Raw genomic sequence first — 18,923 nt, forward strand, 5'->3', positions numbered from 1 at the left:
TTCATAATCATTCTTTATTTTTAAATGGAATAATTTAATTAAGCCTTATTAGTAATATACAGACTGATAGTAGTACTTGTACATAATTTATAAATAAATACACATATCCTGGAGTACATGCTCAAACACTGCAGACTTTGAGGTGCATGATGGAAAAGGAAGGCTTAGCAGGTAACTGCTAAGTGGCATGGGACCCTCATGTCCCTCTGGGTTGCTGTTTCTAGAGGGGTCATCCTGAGAAAGTCAAGTATGAGCTCTGGGGCCTGATGGCCTGGGTTCAAGTCTCCAGTCTGCTGCTCCCTAAGTTGTCTGACTTTCGGTCAGTGACTTCACCATTCTCACCTCAGTTTTCCTCACGGCAAAATGGACGTAATAGCAGCAGTGGCTTTAGGTGGGTGAGGGATAAAGCTGAGGGATAAATCAGTCCATGTAAACACTAAGAACGATGCCTGGCTCCATAAACCTGATTGCTGTTCACCCCTTGTGGGAAGTGGGGAAACAGGTGCAGAGAGTTGAAATACCGAGGTAATGAGCAGAGCCGGATCCAGAGCTCTCAGCCTGTTTCCTCCTTGTCAAGATGGGGTTAAGTGCAGCACGCACCTCAGTGGCTGACCCAGAGGAAAGAAGTCACATTCCCGGAGAAGGGAGAGGCCCTGCACCACAGGGCCTCTGAGAGAACAGCAAAGGCTTAAGAGATGGCTTTGCAACAGGCACTGGGCTCAAGGAGGCCACCAGGAGCGGGACAGATGCGCCCTCTAGTGCAGGAAGCAACCCCAGCAGCCAAGGATCCTGAGGGCTCCTATTAAGACACCCAATCCGGGCACTTGGAATCCTGCAGGATCCTGAAGCAGACGATGCCCCACTCGCCCAGGCCCAATGCGGAGGTGACAGAACCAGGATTTAAGCTCGCCAGTCTGTCCCCAGACCCGACTCTCCATCCCTTTTTTTCGAACTCTCCCAGCCCCGTGGGGCAGGGCTCTTGGAATCTCTGGCTAAGCACTTCTCTGGACCGGGCCCTGAGGGACAGACTGGCATCTCTGGGCCTGTCTACCAAATGCCAGCAGCTCCTTCAATTATTGTAATGGCCCGGGATATTCCCACACATATCCATCGCTCACAGTGGGCAGGATGTTTCTTCGGGCGCTTGGCCTGGGTCTCTCCCTGCCACAGCCAGGCTTCTCCTGTGCGCTTCCTCGCGTTTCTTTCTCGGTCAGTTCACCTGTCCCTTCTCCGGAACGTGCCCCCACTCATTGTCAATCTAAGCTTCTCCACATCCAGACAGAACCCCCCCAAACAAAGGACACCTCTTCTGTCGTAATGTTCCCCAGACACCAGGTGAGGGCGTCAGGGCTTCAGCCGCCTGTCAAGCTCAGGAGTGCGGGGTTGGGGTACTCAGGGTTCTCAATGACTCCAGGGCCGAACTTGAGCTCCAGGAAGCGGCGGTAGTTATTAGGCGCCTGCGCCACAAAGCCAGCAAAAGGCAGGGGCACCAGAGGCTGCAGAAAGTGCTCAGGGAACTCGACATCCTGCCGGTGGTCCAGCCAGGTGTCCTTGGTCATGACCCCGTTGCGGGGGTAGAAGGGCCACAGATCTACATGCAGGTGGTTGCTCTCACTATACTGCACGCGGAAGAAGTCGCCTTCTATGGCCTTCTCCCACACGAAGCCGCGCTCATCCACCACGGAGCCAGCCTCAGCCCCCCGCAGCTGCTCGCAGTTGCCCACATCCTCCAAGTAGATGCCCAGGTCCACATCGTAGTCCCACGGGATGATGTCCCCGTGGCGGGCCGCGCCTAGCAGCGAGCCGCCCTCCAGCCAGTAGCGCACACCGGCCGCCTCGAGCACGCCCACTACGTAGCGCGCCGTCTCGCGGAGCGCGCGCAGGCAGCAGGGAGGCGTCCACCGCTCCTCGTAGAGATAAGCGGGCGTGTCACCCACCACTGTCCCGAAGCAGCGTGTGCTCTCCTTGCTGCAGCCAAACCACTCGAGCCTCCCGCCCTCCCAGCTCACCAGACGGATGCCGAGCGCTCGGAGCAGAGACGCTCGTCGCGCGCGCCCCTCTCGCTCCGCCTTCCAGCGCGCGTGTGCTGTGGCCAGCGGGGGCTGGCGCGCCGAGGCGAAGGGCAGGTCCAGCAGCTGCACCGCCCACCCTCGAAGGGAGGTCTGCAGGAAGAGGCTGGTGCCCACAGGCCGTGCCAGGGGCGCCGAGAGGTTGAACAGGTCCCGGGCACGCAGGAGCACCACAGCGTCCCCATCCAGGGCGTCACAACGGGGAGCAGTGGCTGCAGGGCCATAGCGGGCAGTCCACTCTCTCAAGCTGACATTCAGGGTTAGACACCGGGCTGGGTTGGTTGTGGAGACAGGGGCCGCTACCAGGCGGGCACTTCCCCCCTTGAGGGCTTCCACCATGTGCTCCAGCTGGCCTGGTGACTCGGCCCGTGCCCCATCAGGCACCAAGGCCACAAACTCGGTGGCCACGTAGGTCTCTGGGCGCGAGGCCGCAGCAGGCCGGTCAAGGGCAGGCTGTAGCAGTGCCAGGCGAACGTTGGGGATACGGGGCAGGGCCAGGGGTGGGTAGGGGAGCGTGTCTGCCGCCACCACCACGGGCTGGGCTGGGTCCTGCTGTAGGAAAGAGTCCACCAACTCGGGCACCGCGTTGTCAAAGGCCTCAAACTCCCGCACCAAGATGGTGACACGGGGGCCGGTGGCAGATGCACGGCGGGGCCCCCGGGCCCGGGAGTTCCTGGGCTGGTGCTGCAGCCACGAGAAGTAGAAGAGAACCAGGAGGTTGAGGGTGATGGCGGCTGCCAGCGCAGCCTGACAGCGGGTGAGCCGCATGGGGCCGAAGTTAGGCCCTAGCTGGGCATCCAGGGCATCCTGGGGAGATGGGATGAAACGGGAGGCTGCAGCTGGTTGTCAGAGGCCCCTCCCTCAATCCTCAGCCTTGCCTTTCTCCCCCAGTTGTCTCAACGCCCCCTCGGTGCCTCCAGCATGCCAGGCAAGCCTCTGCAGAGCTCCTCCCCCAGACGCACTGCCCTTCTCTTCCCTACTTGGCTTTCATTCTGACTTCACTTCCTCCAGGAAACCTTCTCTGACCTTCCAGGCTGGATTACGCACCTGCCTAGGCTCCTTAGGCATCCTGGGGTTGTTTCACACCAGCCTGGCCACTCTAAGCCATAACTGCAAGGCTTTGTCCCTTACTAGATGGGGACACTCAAAGGCAGGACCAGAGGCTGTCTGTCTTGGTCACTGCTGGATCCCCAGCATCACTCAGGATGAAGCCATGCTGTGCTTTTTAAAGATTTTTTTCCCCCAAGTGAATCACTTTACATGTTCATTCTCATCCTTGGCCTATTCTGTCAACTTCTCATTCAGATTCCAAGTCAGTTATAAATACCCTGGCACCATTCCCAGGCCAATTTGCACCTTCCTCTCTACCATTCCTTCCACCCGGAGGCTGCCCTGATCTCTCCCTCCCGCAGGTGGCCCTGGCTCCAGAGCAGGGCTTAGACAGCAGCCCTCAACAATTCCCCAGCCTCCGCCTTCTGGACCCTTCTCATTTCCTCAAATCCTGTGCCATCCCAGCATCTCCTTCCTGATGGTCAGTCAGATAATTTTAGTTCTACAAGAAAAGCCAAAAATGTTTGATTTTTTAAAAAATCAGAATCCTCCCCCTTTCTTTTTCTATTTTTTTTTTTTTTTTTGGTACCATGGATTGAACCCAGGGGCGCTTAATCACTGAGCCACATCCTTAGCCCTTTTTATTTTGAGACAGGGTCTCACTAAGTTGCTGAGGATCTTGCTGAAATGCTAAGACTAGCTTTGAACTTAAGATCCAGCCTCCTGAGCTGCTGGGATTACAAGTGTGTGCCACTGAACCTAGCCCCCCTCCCCCTTTCTTTTTTTGTGATGCTGGGAATGGAACCCAGAGCCTCACACATTAGGCAATGCTCTACCACTGAGCTACATCCTCAGCCCCAGAATTATCCCAATTTAAAAATGTTGGTCACTAACTGAATTAAAAAAAAAATGATGTGGTTGCCAGGGGCAGGGGGCGGGGGGGGTGTTGTTTGATGGGTACAGCATTTCAGGATTGTTTTGTGACTGTTTTTTGCAGTGCTGGGGACGGAACCCAGGGCCTCAGGCAAGTGCTCTGCCACTGAGCTGTACCCACAGTGTTTCAGTTTTACAAGATGCAAAACTCTGGAGTTGTTTTCCCAACAATATGAATGTATTTAACATCAGTGAACTGCACAATTAAAACTGGTTAAAATAGTACACTTTATATGTCTTTTTTTTATTTGCTTACTGGGGATCAAACCCAGTGCCTCACGCATGCTAGGCAAGTGCTTTCTACTGAGCCACAACCCCAGCCCACTTTATATGTATTTTATAACAATTTAAATTTTTTTAAAAAGTGGAAGGGGTCACATCAAGGGAGGCTGCCAACACAGGAAACAATGTGTCCCTGTTCACTGGCCTCCAGATGGTGCTGTCTCCCTCTGCCCACCACAGGTTGGTGATGTCTGCACAGGTGGTGTAACTGGGTAATCCTACCTACAGCTAATCCTACCTCCTAAATACTTTGGACTCCTTCCCATTTCCTCAGGTTCCCCTCAACCCAGGTCCATCTAATTCCCATCCAACCTCCCCTAGGTCTCCTGCCCAAGTCCCCTCCTCTTAATAGTGAGGTGGTCTTCATAAAGCATGAATGTAACCTCTCCCTCCTTGCTGAGAACTTGCTATGGCTCCCTAGTGCCCAGGGAGAAAGTTAAAATGTCTTATAACATTCCACTTGTGTGTCCACCATACCAGCTTCATTGCCTATTGCACTCCCTATTCTGGTTTAGATAGGTGGTACCCCAAAAGCTCATGTGTGAGACAATGCAACAAAGTTCAGAGGTGCCCTGACTGGGTTCTGAGAGCTTTAACCTAATCAGTGCTTTCATCCTGGTAGTGATTATCTGGGTGGTAACTGTAGGCAGGTGGGATGTGGCTGGAGGAGATGGGTCAATGGGACTTGTCCTCGGGGTTTACATTTTTGTCTGTCTGGAGGGGTTTATATTTTTGTCTGTCTGGAGGGGAGCTGTCTCTCTCTGCTTCCTGGTGTGATGGATGTTCTGAGTCGCTTTCCTCCACCGTCTGCTTCCACCATGATTTCTGCCTCACCTTAAACCCCAAGGAACTGGAGTTGGCTGTCTATGGACTCACATCTCTGAAGCTATGAGCACCAAATAATTTTCCTCCTTAAAGTTGTTCTTGTTAGGTCTTTTGGTTACAGCAACGAAAAGCTGACTAAAACACCCCCCTTAAGCTCTGCCTAAGTTGCCCAGAATGTTTTCTAAACTGGTCTTATTTCTAAGCAATTGCACATTCTGTTCCTTCTGTCTGGAAGGGTCTCCTATACCTTATTGCCTTGGGCCTGGGTCCGGCCTGGTCTTTGCACCTTCTCTCTCCACCCATCCCAGTCTTTCTTGTCTTTCTTCAATTCAGTTTGGACAGCACTTAAGAATCTGAGTTGTTGTCACACCAGTAATCTCAATGACTAGGGAAGCTGAGGTTGGAGGATTTTAAGTTCAAGGCCAGCCTCAGTAATTTAGAGACTCAGCAATTGAGAGTCCCTCAAGACTTTAGCAAGACCATGTCTAAAAATAAGAAAAAGGACTAGGGCAGTAGCTCAGTGGTAAAGGTAAAGCACCCCTATGTACAATCCCCAGTATTTCCCCCTCCACAAGAATCTCAGCTGTACTTCAAGAGTGACTTCTGAGAGCTGGAAGCAGCAGTGCACATCTATAATCTCAGTGACTCATGAGGCTGAGGCAGAAGGATCGCAACTTAGCAAGGCCCTGCCCCAAACTAAAAAATAAAAAGGGCTGAGGATGTGGCTCAGTAATTAAGCACTCCTGAGTTCTAGCCCACACACACACACACACACACACACACACACACACACACACACACACACACGAAGAATGACTTCTGAGCTGGGGATGTAGCTCAGTGGCAAAGCACTGCCTGGTGTGCACATGAAGCCCTGGGTTCCATCCCCACCCTGGGGGGAAAAAGAAAGCACTAGGTGCATGCAGTGGGACCTGTAGTCTCAGCCACTTGGGAGGCTGAGGTAGGAGGATCACTTGAACCCAGGCAGAAGCTCAAGGTCAACCTTGCAAACATAGCAAGATCCTATCTCAAATAAATAAAAAATAACTTTCCAATTTTAGAACATTGGAATTGCCTTCCGGGCCTTTGATTGATCTTTCCCCCGTCAATCTTTCAACATCAGTCTGTTGAACTAAATACACCAAATACTGTTCTAGGTATTGTAGCTACAGCCATGGACACACAGAAAATATTCCTGTTCTCGTGGAACTTATGTGGAGGTGAGAAACTTTGAAACCAAAGAATCTTCTGGGCTTGAAAAAAATCTTAAAACTGCCAAGCACAGAGCTGGGTTTGGGGCTCAGCAGTAGAGCACTCACCTAGCACGTGTGAGGTACTGAGTTCGAACCTCAGCACCACAAAAAAATAAAATGAAGATACTGTGTTCATTTATAACAAAAAACAAACAAACAAAAATTGCCGGGCATGATGATGCATGCCTGTAATCCCAGCAATTTAGGAGGTGGAGGCAGGAGGACTGCAAGTTTGAGGTCAGCCTGGGCAACTTAGAGACACCCTGTCTCAAAATAAAATACAAAGGGGTGGGGATGGAGCTCAGTGGCAAAGTGCACCTGGGTTCAACCCCAATACAAAAGCAAAAACAAAACAAATGAGTTTTATTCCCCAGGAGCACAGAAGTGGTCCTTAGATAGTTTCAGAGCCTTCCAATTCTTGATGGTCAGCGAGAGACCATCTTCTTACTTCCATTTTTGTCTCATTGCATTTCCACACTCAGTGCCTAGAGGGATCCTGTTAACACTCAAACTAGATCCTCCCCTGTTTCAACTGTCCCCAACCTTCTCGCTCAAAGAAGTCCAAGCCACGTGTGGTGGCACAGGCCTGTAATCCCAGCGGCTCGGGAGATGGACACAGGAAGATCATGAGTTCAAGTCAGCCTCAGCAACTTAGCAAGGCACCAAGCAACTCAGTGAGACCTGTCACTACCGAAAATACAAAATAGGGCTAGAGATGTTGCTCAGTGGTCAAGTGTCCCTGGGTTCAATCTCCAGGACCGAAAAAAAAAAAGAAACAAAACCCAGAAGTCCATGTCCTTGCAGTTGCCCATGAGGCCCCACATGAGCACCATCCTTTCCTACTTGCTTATTCAGCTCCAGCCACAGAGGCCCCCAAACTCCATTCTTCAAACACACTCAGGATTCTCTAGCTGCCGAACTGCCTCTTACCTGTCTGGATGCTCCTCCCTTGTGGCCTGCAGGTCTTTGCTCGAGTCACCTTCCTATTTAACAAGCATGTCCCTAACACCCACATACTTCCTCTCCCATCCCTGCCTTAGTTTTCTTCCCTACTGCTAGCATCATTATTGCCAGGGTTCCCATGGAAGCCAGAGACCTATTTTGTCCCTGCTCAGTGCCTGGCTTACAGCCAGTACCCAATAAACATGTGTTGCATGAAGGAGTGACTTCAAGTTGTTAAGATGGGGAGCCTACGGTTCAGAGGTGGGAAGGATGCAGGAAAGGACCCAGGTCCTCCAAGTCCACGTTTTGTCTGGCTGACTATGGGCCAGGAGGTGACCAGCAGGGCAGAGGACAGATATTGAGTTCTTACTGACCTGAGGACTTGATGGCCAAGGAGGAGGTGCTACTTGCTGGGGAGGGTGTGAGAGGAGGACAAAGGGATCATCTAGTATCCCGATTAGGTTGGTCTTGGCTTTGCAAACTGTAAGTACCACAGACTCTTCCATGAGGGCAAGGTGGATGACTGATGACTGTGAAGCCCTGAATGTTCTACATGTTCTGCATCAAGATACAGCAACATCAACGATTTTATCAGCTCACAATGTGTCTGGCCCTGACACTTCCTATGTATTCACTGTTCTAATCACTTCACTCTTTTAATCCTTATATATGATCACATTTAAGGATGAGTTAACAGGTCTACAGACTTAAAGTCACTTGCTCAAGGTCACACAGACAGGAAATGGTAGACCCAGAATTTGATCCAAGAAGCTGGTCCTAGAGTTATGCTTTAAATCAATAAACTCTTCTGCCTCTCCTGGGGCTGACACTACAGCCCAACTCTTGATCTATCTTCAGTAAGCCTTCCCCAGCCCTAATTTGATGTGTCCATGAATATGTGAATATGGCATTGTAATTAATTATTTCAACTCAGTAACTCAATGGATATTTCTTCAGTGCTCTCTCTGTGCCAGACCCCATGTTCTGAGGACCAGGATGCAGGAGGTAGGCATTGGCTCAGGGCTGCCTTCCAGATGTGAGAAAACAGGCAAAACCCAAATACCTTATAGACAGGCAAAAAAACAGAAGAGGGCATGAGAGGAAAACAGGGAACTTGCCAGAAAGGTGGTCAGGGGAGGTGAGAAGAGTGTATTGCTTTCTCCTTTCCATACAAAACATTGTAAGTGTGCTGCTCTCATCTGGTGTGAACCTCCGCCCATGCAGCGGGCAGAAAAACTGAGTTCTATGTGGGCAAGCCTTTGGGGATAAGGAAAGGGCAGTTCACGTGAGAGTGCTATGACACTGAGGGACTTCTTACCTCCTAGGTTGCAGGCTGGGGGAGCTCCAGGAGGGTGGTTCCAGCCCGACTGAGCTGCTCTGCTGAGGAAAGGAGAACCAGAAAACCCCAAGTCAGCCAATTCTGCACAATAAAGCCTAATTTCATACTGCCACAAAAGTGGCATCTACAAAGTCAGGGAATCCTTTTTCTTAAAGTCCCATAAGTTTGGGCACCAAATGGGGCATCTCAGGAGAGGGGTGGGGTGGGTGGGAGGGATGACAGTTATAGCAACCTTTAACCATGCCTCTCTCATGAATATGTCCAGAAAAGGTAAGGCTAAAAGTGACAGAAACTGTTACCATGACAACCTTTCTCTAGACACACTCCACCCCCTAGAGACAATTCTGAAAATCCCCTACCTTGTTGGGCCTGGTTCTTAGGGTCACCTGGTGGGGAGGGGCTGTTACTGTAGCAACAAACCCTTGGTCTTTCTAGTTTCTCACATCCTTGGGGATGGTCCAGGCCCTGTAACCATAGCAACTGCCTGGAAACAGCATCTCCTCCTCTAAATAAAAACACCTGGTTGGTTTGATCCATGGACCTCCCAGGATGAGAAGAGGGAGATGGTTACTATGGCAATGCCACCTGGGTGGCTACAAAGGAGGGGTTGGGGAAGAGTTTTTTCTCTTGGACATCAGTGTCCTTAGGGCTGGGGTCCTTTCTACCTGAGTGCTAGGTGAGGGGAGTTGCCACTATAACTGATGTGGGCAAGGGCAGAAGGACCCCCAGGGACATAGGTTACCTTAGCAACCTACTCCTGGGGCTGAGACAGGAGAGGTTTGGAGCTCCATAACCACAAAGGGGAAGAGGAGACTGAGGGCTCCAAGCTGGGGGTTACCACGATAACCCACCTGGCCAGAAATCAGCAGGGGCCACTGCTGAAATCACCCCCGGGGGCCCCCTTCTCTCTCAAAGAGTGAAAGCGATTGTTCAGCGGTGTCCTGGGGTCTGGTTGGGGTACAACCCTCTCTTTGGGGTGAAGGGGGAGGAGCGGAGCAGAAAACTGCCCCTTCCCAAGCCTGCAAGGGCGGACGCCGCGCGGGGACTGGGTCTCCTTTGCCCTCCTCGAAGCGCGCCCCACCGCCCCGCCCCTGCCCTCACCCCCACGCGCACGCGCGCCTTCGGGGTCGACCCGGGTGGGCGAGGCTCGCGCCCGGCCCGGTGCTCGTCACCGCCTCTCCCCGTCCCCCGCCAAGAGCGCGCGCGGGGGATTGGCGCGGCCGCGCAGGCGCGCGAGGCACAGCGGGCGCGCGGGCCGGCCCCGGGGCCTCCATGATGGAGGAGCGAGCGGCCGCCGCGGTCGCTGCCGCTGCCTCCTCCTGCCGCCCGCTCGGCTCCGCCGCGGGCCCCGGACCGGCTGGGGCGGCCCCGGTATCTGGCCCTGCTCCGGGGCCCGGCCCGGCAGGTAAGGGAGGCGGCGGCGGAGGCAGCCCCGGGCCCACGGCGGGTCCGGAGCCCCTGAGCCTGCCCGGGATCCTGCACTTTATCCAGCACGAGTGGGCGCGCTTCGAAGCCGAGAAGGCGCGCTGGGAGGCCGAGCGCGCCGAGTTGCAGGTGAGCGCTGCCCGGGACCCCCGACCCCCCGCCCGGCCCGGCCCGGCCTCACCCGCCGCCGCCGCCGCCGCCATCTTGGAGCAATGGCCGCCGGGACGGCCGGGGGGGCGGGAGGTAGCCGCGACTGTCCCACGGAGCAGGTGGGGGCCCGTCCGAGTCGGGTCCCGAGAGCCCCGGGGCGGTAGGGGCCCGGGACGGCTCGGAGAGGGAGCAGAGGGGCCCGCGGCCGGGATGGACCGACCCTGAGAAAGGGGCGGAGGAAGCCGAGCGGCTGGAGGGGGAGTGAGCGCACCCGGGCAGGGGCTCCGAGAGGCGGCTCGGGCCGGAGGAAGCTCCCGAGAACTCGGGAAGGGCGCTCAGAGGAGTGGAGGGCTCTGCAAGATCCGAGCGGTCCCGGACCGGAGTGGACAGGAGCTCGCAAGGGCCGAGGGATTCCCACCCGCGAGCCCGTCCTCGACCTGCTGCGGGTGGGAGGTTGAGCTGGGTCCCGGGCTCCTGGTGGGATAGCGTGCGCGCCTGCGAGGACTTGGTGCGCGCTGGGCTCGAGAGAGCGGGTCGGGTTGGGGGAGCCGGGAGGAGTGAGGAGAGGAAGTCCGGGAGTCTGGAATGGGGTGTGTTACGGGGCGTCTGGACCCGAGGAACTGAAAGATGGGTGTGTGAGGACGACTCCGGGTTTCGAGAGGAAACTTTAGGGAGCCCCGGCATGTGTGGCAGAGGGCAGGGGAGGGGGTCCCGGGGTGGAAGTGTGGACAGGGTAGAGGACGTACCCTAGGGACAGTGTGGGGTGCTTGAGAGTGGGGGGAGCACCAGTTTGGGGGTTTGGAGGAGTGGGAGTGATGGCCCTGACACGGGAGGTGTGTGTAGGATGTCAGGTAAAAAGAGCCCTGAACTGGAGTGGGACGGTGTCTGCGGGGAGAAGGGGGCCTGGGATGGGAACAATGAAAGGGAATGGAGGTGCCCAGGGTGATGCTTTAAGGGGAGCATTGTGTACAGCAGGATGGTGTCTGTGGAAGATCCTGAGATGAACCCTGTGATTTGGGGGAGGGGGGGAATGTGCCCTGGGATGCTGCAGGGAAGAGTCTGAAGGATTGGGCTAGCTTTTGTGACCTTGAGGAGTGTGGGTCATTTTTGGACAGTGTCAAGAGAAGTTTGGGGATCAGAGAGGTAAGGATTTGAAAAGATCAGGGGTGGGCTGCCAGGTGTCCTAGGACTCCCAAGCTGGTGTATTATTAGCCGAAGTTGTCAGTACTTGATTCTAGCAGCCCATCTTTGCTCTTTGATTTGCTGCTTCCTATCTAGGGCCCACATAAAGAACTGATTAGAATTTTGATGATGGGCTTGATAAAAAGCATCCCACAGTTGCCCCTTCCCCCAATCCTAGCTGAGTGGTGGCTGAGGCTCTGGTTGAGTTGGGAGAGGAATCCTTACATAAGTGAGCCTCACTTTTGTGGCTCACTCTATACTTTCCAAGTTCTTTCCCAGCATACATCTCATTAGATCTTGTCAATACCCCATTATGTAGGCAGGGCCAACGTCATTACCTCACTCAGCAATAATCATAACAGCTGCTATTTATTCAGTGCATATTAATGTGCAATGCACTGTATTAGGCACTTTAGGTACACACTCTCATTTGATTCTTGCATCATCCTAGAGAGTAAATTATGTTAGCCCTCCCTTTTTAAATAAAAGCAGAAGAGGAAACAGGTTTGGGGAGAGCAAAGGATTTATGAAGGATCCTTGAGGCTGGACTGTGTTCCCTTCCTTTTTTCCACCCAGTCCGGATAAGAAATTGGCCTAGATGGCCTCCCCAGGTCACCCAATGGTCATAGCAGAGTTTAAGCTGAATCCTGGTCTGTGAAACTTCACACCAGTGTATCCTACACCACCCATTAACCACCTTCTCATCTTTTTCTAGTGAGAGAAAAGCTATGTGTATCCCATGTCTTAGTGACCCTTCTTGAATTTGAGGGGAACTTATGGGGAGCACTCTTATCTGGTCTCCAGCACCACTTACCTTATGCTTTTGTTACATTAGCAAAAATTAAAACATTTTACAGGTGTGCAGTGTGGGGGCACACATCTGTAATCCTGGTGACTTGGTAGGCTGAGGCAGGAGAATCTAAAGTTTGAGGCCAGGCCAGCCTCAGCCACTGAGTGAGACCTTGTCTCAAAGTTAATAAATAAATAAATAGGGCTGGGGATGTAACTCAGTGGTAGAGCACCTTTGGGTTCAATCCTCAAAGCTGAAAAAAAAAAAAATAAAGAGTGGTGAATATGCTTATTTCCCTGGGTAAAGCGGATTGTCTGGGTGGCGTTGTGGAGGGAGCAGATGTTTGCTCCTCAATTGGCGCCATGCCACAGTGCCCCAGCATTGTCCATTCCCATCAGTGGCACCTCTTCTGGCACACCTTTCCTACAGCACTGCAGACTCTGCTGCGCCAGCAGCTGTCAGGTAACTTCTGATGAACTGGGAAGAGCTGAGCCGGCTGCTTCCCGCGCAGACCTGCTGTGTAGCCAGTGCTCAGGACGAGGTTCTACCTGGAGGCACCGAGATTTTGGAGTGGGGAGGTAGTGCAGATCCAGTCTGATAATAAGTGGTAGTGTATTCACGGGGATTCCAAGAAGTAGGCTATGCTTTTTGCCCCTCAGAAACTTGCAGCCCCCAGAGGAGGGTGGTGTGCTCAGGAGTCTGCACAGATTGCACACGCTCACGCAGTTGCATGCAATTGTAGGGCTCTGCCCTGGTGCCGTGTGCTGTGTTCTGAAAGGGAAGCTCTCTAAGGACCAGAGGAACCCTTTGCGGAGGGTTCCGACCCAGACATTCATGTGGGAGCAGGTGTGGTGCCTGTCCCAGGGGGTTTGGGATCTTGTGGGAACTCTTCCCTTCCAGGAGCCATGGGAACTTTGGAGGGAGGAGCTGAGGTGCTACAGGGCTTCAGGCATTGCATGGGGACCCTGGGACAGAAAGGCAGGCGTGAAGAAGCAACAGTTCCCAGAGGGAAGCCTGGGAGCTGCTGCCTTTCTAAAGACAGGGAAGAGCTGGGGGGAGGCGGCCACCATGTCTCAGAACTATGGTTCATTCTTTTATATATATATATATAAATTGTAGTTGGACACAACACTTTTATTTCACTTGTTTATTTTTGTATGTGGTGCTGAGGATCAAACCCTGGGTCTCGCACATGCGAGGCGAGTGCTCTACCACTGAGCCACAATCCCAGCCCCAAGAACTATGGTTCTTTTGGTGAGGGTGTCTTCTGTCTGTCTGGCCAGAGGGAGAGGCAGTGGGTGGATATGGTGAGCAGAGAGCTTCTAGATCCCAGGCTCGCCTGCCACCCTGGCTCACAGATCAAATAGAGCTGCTGGCGCTTGCTGGTGTTGCTGGGAGGCTGACTGGCCACCTACATTTCCCCTTTTGGTGGGATTCCACCAGTCCGAGACACTTGAACCACATATTTCTGGTTCTCTTTTGTCCCTTCTCTGCCAGAGAAACAGAAGGGGACAACAGAGCAGAGTGGGCTGAAATCCTTGCATTGTAGCCAACAGGGGGATCCAGCATGGAAGGAAAGACGCTGGGAGGTAGAAGCACCCGTGGGGACAGCTGAGAAGGGCAGGCGGGAGCAGACCCAGGGCTGCTCAGCGTGGACCCTCCCTGGCTACTCTCCCTCCATCCACCTTCCCAAATGAGGTATAGCGGAGGTTTGGGTACTGAGAAGACACACAGGACAGAAGTTCACGCTTCTGAGATGTTGATCACATGGGGAGTCTGCCTACGGGCCCAGGATATTCAAGTATATACATGTTGATTAAAGTCTTAGGAGGGAAAAGGTCCTCTCAGTGGATAAGTGAGGTGTCTTGCCGTAGCATATCGGATGATGTGTTTATGTGCTGCTTGTTAGTCCCATAGGCTGCCCCCATTAGAATATAAACCCTGTCTTGCTCTGTTCTGCACCCTGATTCATAGTTTGGGCTTAAATAGTTTGTGGATTAAATGAACAGCTCTCCTTTTGTCATACATTAGTGTGTGTATCCCTTCTTCTTTGCTCATAAAGAGGCGCACCATTGCAGGTATGCCTGCAGAACACATTCCTAGAGGTGGAACTGATAGGACAAAAGCAAGGTTGTGGAACCTCTATTTATTTAGCTACTAGGATTCGGACCTGAGGGTGCTCTACCACTGAGCCACACTCCCAGCCCATTTTATTTTATTTTGATACCAGTGTTTTAACCCAGGGGTATTTGACCACTGAGCCACGCACGTCCCTCGCCCTTTTTATAATTTATTTAGAGACAGCGTCTTGCTAAGTTTCCTAGAGCCTCACTAAATTGCTGAGGCTGGCTTTGAACTCATAATCCTCCTGCCTCAGCCTCCCGAATTGCTGGGATTACAGGCATGCACCCCTATGCCTGGCTGAATCTCTTTCTAGATACTGCCAGGTTGCCCTCCAGGAAGGGTTCATTAATTCATGGCCCTACCAAGTGTACAGATGTGCCTGTGTCCCTGGCCTGGGCCAGTGCTAAGTATCACTTAGTATGTGCTCAATTCTCAGCCGACCTGAGGGCAGTTCCTGGTCCCTGGGGCACGACAGGGGTGATAGCAGGCCTGGGGCATGGGGACGTGCCCTGCTCCAGGTGCATGGGCTGGAGGTCAGGGTCCTGGCAGCCCATGGCAAGGAATAGTGGTGTGGGTGGGCATCTGAGAGGCTGCCCTGGGCAGAGCAAAGCTTGAAGGAAGATATCTAGGGTCGGCCTGGGGGGCTTCCGGGAGAGCCTTGTATTTCTTCAACAGGTATGTGACGTGCAGGGAGCTCCGTGGCCGGAAGACGTGGTTGTGTAGCAGGGCAGGGGGCCTGTGGTCCGTAGCGTTCCTGCCTGACGGGCCTTGCCTCTCTCAGGGATCCTAGCTCCCCAGAGGAAATGGGCCCATTTTAAAGTTTCAAAAGGATGGACAGAGAATAAAAATAGCAAGAGAGGTGGAAGGAGGAGCTGGCATCTGCTAGCCCTCATTCTGGGCTGGGCCTTGGCTGAGGAGAATGGAACACATGAGGAGGTGCTCTCGTGCACCCCATTTTCTAGAGGGCCAGAGGCTGGCTCGATGATCTTCCTAAGCTAATGCAGCAAATAAGTGACTAAGCCAGGACTGGAGCTCAGGCCGTCTCAGGCTGGAACGTGGAGCCCTTGGGGAGAAGCCAGGGATGAGCTGCATGCTCAGGGCTTTGGCAGAGGTCTTCAGGAACACGATCAGGGGCCAAGATCCTGCCTCGAAAGCCGTTGGCCCCTTGTTTCCTAATGACCTGTTGACAGAAGAGCAGACCGGGGCAGTCTGAGCCAACAGATGGTGTGAAATGCTTGGCAGGAGCCCTGGACCGTGTCTGTGGCACATGTCCCTCATGCCCTGGGTGTGACATCGGGATGGTTGGTTCCCATGGTGGGGGTCGGGTAGTAAAGTTTCTGCATTGCAGTTGGAGCTGAGCTAAGCCACCCACTCTTGTCCCTAAGCTCCAGAAGTAACTTCCTACGCCTCCCAGAGACAGATGCTCTGGAAAGAATAGTGGGACACCACCTCCACCCGCCACCTTAGGGGTAACAGCTGACTTGATGCTGGAAGGGAGGTCGAGGGCCTGCATCTCCCTTCATCCCCTCCTCTGCCGGCCTTGACCAGCAGCCGAGTCAGACCCACCCTGGCCCCATTTTCATTTTGGGGCTGAGCACTCCTGTTCAGATTTTTCAGGTGGTGACATGACTGGGAACTCCGGAGGCAGGTCCAGCATGTCTGGCCAGTGCCCTGGGGCTGTACCTGAGTGAGTGAGTGACACCATCACTGAGCCCTGAGACCCTCTTCCTCTCCCTTTTGTCCCCAGGCTCAGGTGGCCTTCCTCCAGGGAGAAAGGAAAGGGCAAGAAAACCTAAAGACTGACCTGGTGCGGCGGATCAAGATGTTGGAGTACGCGCTGAAGCAGGAAAGGTGAGTCCTGCCGCCTGCTTGTCCTGACCTAAGAGGTCTGTGGGCCGTGTGCCTTTCGACTGCAGGCGCTCGAGGACCAGGCATCCTCTTCCTGTCATCCTCGGGAGGAAGAGGAAGCAGGGCGCAGTGGGATCCAGGGTAGACAGCAGAGGCAGTGCGTGTGATGGCGGCCCCCGGTGTGCTGACTATGGACCATCGCGGGCTTGCTTGCCCGTTCTGAAACTTGCTGGGCATGATTGTCCTGTTTCTGACAAGAAACTGAGGCTTTAGGATGGGGGTGGCTTCAAGGACTCTTGGAGCTGGGATGGCAGCACAGCCAGGTTGACTCCAAGGAGTCGCTTTCCATCACCGCATTCACCGTGGCATCTCCTGGGGGGACGTCTGCTTCAGCGTGGGGTGAGTGGGTGAGGGAGGCCCTGGGATTTGGGATTCTGGAGGTGACTACTGGCCCATCCACCTGTCTCTTGCTCATTAATCATTTGCTTTTTTAGGGCCAAATATCATAAGCTGAAGTTTGGGACAGACTTGAACCAGGGGGAGAAGAAACCAGATCTGGCAGAACAAGGTACCCAGCCTGGGCTCCCGGCCCTTGTCACCCCTCCCTGAAGCTGGCTGTGAGGGGCAGTGTAGAGACGGGGTGCTCTCTCACTGTGCTCTGTGGAAAGCAGTCCTGGCCATGAGGCAGGGCGGGCCGTGGGATGGAGTTCTCAGCGCCCTGCTGTGTGCGCTCTGTGGACTCTGCCAGGCCCTGGGGTGGACTCTGCCTGCCAGCCCTCCCTCTGAGACAGCCATGGAATCGCAGCAGCTTGTGCCTCCCTGTGAGAGCGGGAGCCAGGCTATTTATAGGGTGCTGTGGACAGCGTAGGAAGCCTTGCTGAGAGGCGGTGTGTGTGCTGGGCTGGCAGCCAGCTATACATCCAGAAAGTTTATTTGTGGGTGCTGCTTTCTGTCCCAGAACAGGAGCACACCAGGGCGCGAGTAGCCCCTGCCCTCTGGGTCCTTAGAGCCTGAGCGCCTGGAGAGGCTTGTTCTTCCAGAGGCAGTGAGGGCAGATTTCAGGGGAGGGCAGGGGGAATCAGCGAGGCCAGAACAGCTGGGGAGGGTGGCAGACCCGAGGGGCTGCACTGGGTGAAGCTGTGGCTTGGCCGAGGGGAGCTGCGAGGGCCCTTGCCCACTAGGTGCAGGGACTCTTCCAGCCAGGCTGTGAGTTCCACTGTGGCCAGACTCTGCAGCCAGGCCTAGAGAGGCACAGCGGGGACACCAGGACATACTTGCTGTATATAATACTAGGCACATTACCAACTGGATCCCCAAGTGATCCTAAGAGGTCAGTGCTGTCATTACCTGCATTTCTCAGGAAAGTAGGCTGGCCTGCTCTAGGTCACACCATGAGTGTGGGAAGTGGCAGAGTTGGGCTTGACCCCAGCTGCCTGTCCTCCTAGGCTCTGGGTAGGAATATGACATCTAGGCCTGAGTTGGAAAGCAGAGCTCTGTTGGGGCCACGGCTGGGGCTCAGTGGTGGAGTGTGTGCCTTGCACGTGTCGGGCACTGGGTTCTATCCTCAGCACCACATAAAAATTAATAAAAATAAAGGTATTGTGTCCATCTACAACTACAAAAAATATTAAAAAATAAAATAAAAAGGCAGAGCTCAGCTTTTACTTGTGGGGTGGTTTGGGGAACAGGCTGGAGACAAAGGTGAGGAGTATTTCCAGGAGCAAGATCACTGAGAACAGGAGAGTGGGTTTCCAGCCCTCGGGAAGTGACCTGCGAAGATGGATTTGGGTCTGGGGTGAGGGATGGGGAGGTGTTGGGTGAGTAGCGGTGCCCAGAGACAGCCTTCTTTCTCTGTCCACCAGTCTCCAACGGCCCTGTGGAGTCGGTCACCCTGGAGAACAGCCCGCTGGTATGGAAAGAGGGAAGGCAGCTTCTTCGACAGTGAGTATGAGGGTGGGGACAGGATGAAGGGCAGGACACAACACATTTGGCACAGGAGATAAGCCTGTGGGCTCCACTGTCCTTCCTGTCCACACTGGGGACACTGAATTATCGGGATCCCAGCTAGCCACAGCTGTATGGCCTGTCACCTCTGAGTGGAACTCTGCCTGGGGATCAGGAGGAAGTACTCATTGCAGGAGGCAGATGTGGGGACCCTACTGTGGGAATACAACCTGAATGTTTCTGAGGCTTTTTTTTTTTTTTCCTAAGGGTAGTGTGAACTTATTATTATTTATCTTTTAAATTTTATTATTTTTGAAGTACAGGGACAGAACTCAGGGCCTTGAGCATGCTAGGCACTTGCTCCACCCGGCTATACTCACAGCCAAATTATTTTTTTTGTGGGGGGGGGCACCAGGATTGAACTCAGGGGCACTTGACCACATCCCTATTTTATGTTATTTAGAGACAGGGTCTCACTGAGTTGCTTAGTGCCTTGCTGTTGCTGAGGCTGGCTTGAACTTGCGATCCTCCTGCCTCAGCCTCCTCGGCACTGGGATTACAGGTGTGTGTCACTGTGTCTGGCCCAAATTATTACTTTTTTTATTACTGAAAGGATTTGTACATTTTAGAAAACTTGGGCTGGGCCTAATATACCCACCTGTAATTCCAGTGCTAGAGAGGCAGGAGGATTGCAAGTTCAAGGCAGCCTCAACAACTTAGTGAGTAAGACCCTGACAAAAATATAAAAAAAAGATCTGGGGATGTTG

At 53.6% G+C, this 18,923-nt stretch overlaps 2 protein-coding genes across 10 annotated transcripts in view; one reads left to right on the forward strand and one right to left on the reverse strand.

The window, feature by feature from the left end:
* Fkrp (fukutin related protein) lies at positions 1 to 10,721 on the reverse strand. 6 transcript variants are annotated; one of them, XM_078031820.1, is made up of 3 exons: positions 10,706 to 10,721; positions 8,673 to 8,734; positions 1 to 2,876 (listed from the first exon to the last, which is right to left on the reverse strand). In XM_078031820.1, exon 3 carries the CDS (start codon positions 2,835 to 2,837, stop codon positions 1,353 to 1,355), a length of 1,485 nt encoding a protein of 494 aa, XP_077887946.1. In that variant the 5' UTR covers positions 2,838 to 2,876; positions 8,673 to 8,734; positions 10,706 to 10,721; the 3' UTR covers positions 1 to 1,352. The 6 variants fall into 6 exon arrangements, with proteins under 6 accessions (XP_077887946.1, XP_077887947.1, XP_077887945.1 ...); XM_078031821.1 differs by lacking the exon at positions 10,706 to 10,721 and adding an exon at positions 10,540 to 10,648; XM_078031819.1 differs by lacking the exon at positions 10,706 to 10,721 and adding an exon at positions 10,300 to 10,494 and having other exon boundaries at positions 8,673 to 8,731.
* Strn4 (striatin 4) overlaps positions 9,922 to 18,923 on the forward strand; it is a 23,204-nt gene continuing 14,202 nt past the window's right edge. For 3 of the 4 annotated variants that reach the window (XM_078031815.1, XM_078031814.1, XM_078031816.1), the window contains exons 1-4: positions 9,922 to 10,247; positions 16,112 to 16,215; positions 16,707 to 16,780; positions 18,075 to 18,153. In XM_078031815.1, the coding sequence (XP_077887941.1) occupies positions 9,966 to 10,247; positions 16,112 to 16,215; positions 16,707 to 16,780; positions 18,075 to 18,153 (539 nt within the window). In that variant the 5' untranslated portion in view covers positions 9,922 to 9,965. Of the gene's footprint in view, positions 10,248 to 10,315; positions 10,388 to 16,111; positions 16,216 to 16,706; positions 16,781 to 18,074; positions 18,154 to 18,923 lie in introns of those variants that run through there. The other variant, XM_078031817.1, reaches the window with a different exon arrangement.

The sequence above is a fragment of the Ictidomys tridecemlineatus genome, chromosome 15 (genome assembly GCF_052094955.1).
Source record: "Ictidomys tridecemlineatus isolate mIctTri1 chromosome 15, mIctTri1.hap1, whole genome shotgun sequence".
Classification (NCBI taxonomy): Eukaryota; Metazoa; Chordata; class Mammalia; order Rodentia; family Sciuridae; genus Ictidomys; species Ictidomys tridecemlineatus.

Bases quoted from the DNA above. Each gene is read 5' to 3' on its own strand.
- Fkrp (XM_078031820.1), bottom strand. From the start codon at position 2,837: ATGCGGCTCACCCGCTGTCAGGCTGCGCTGGCAGCCGCCATCACCCTC.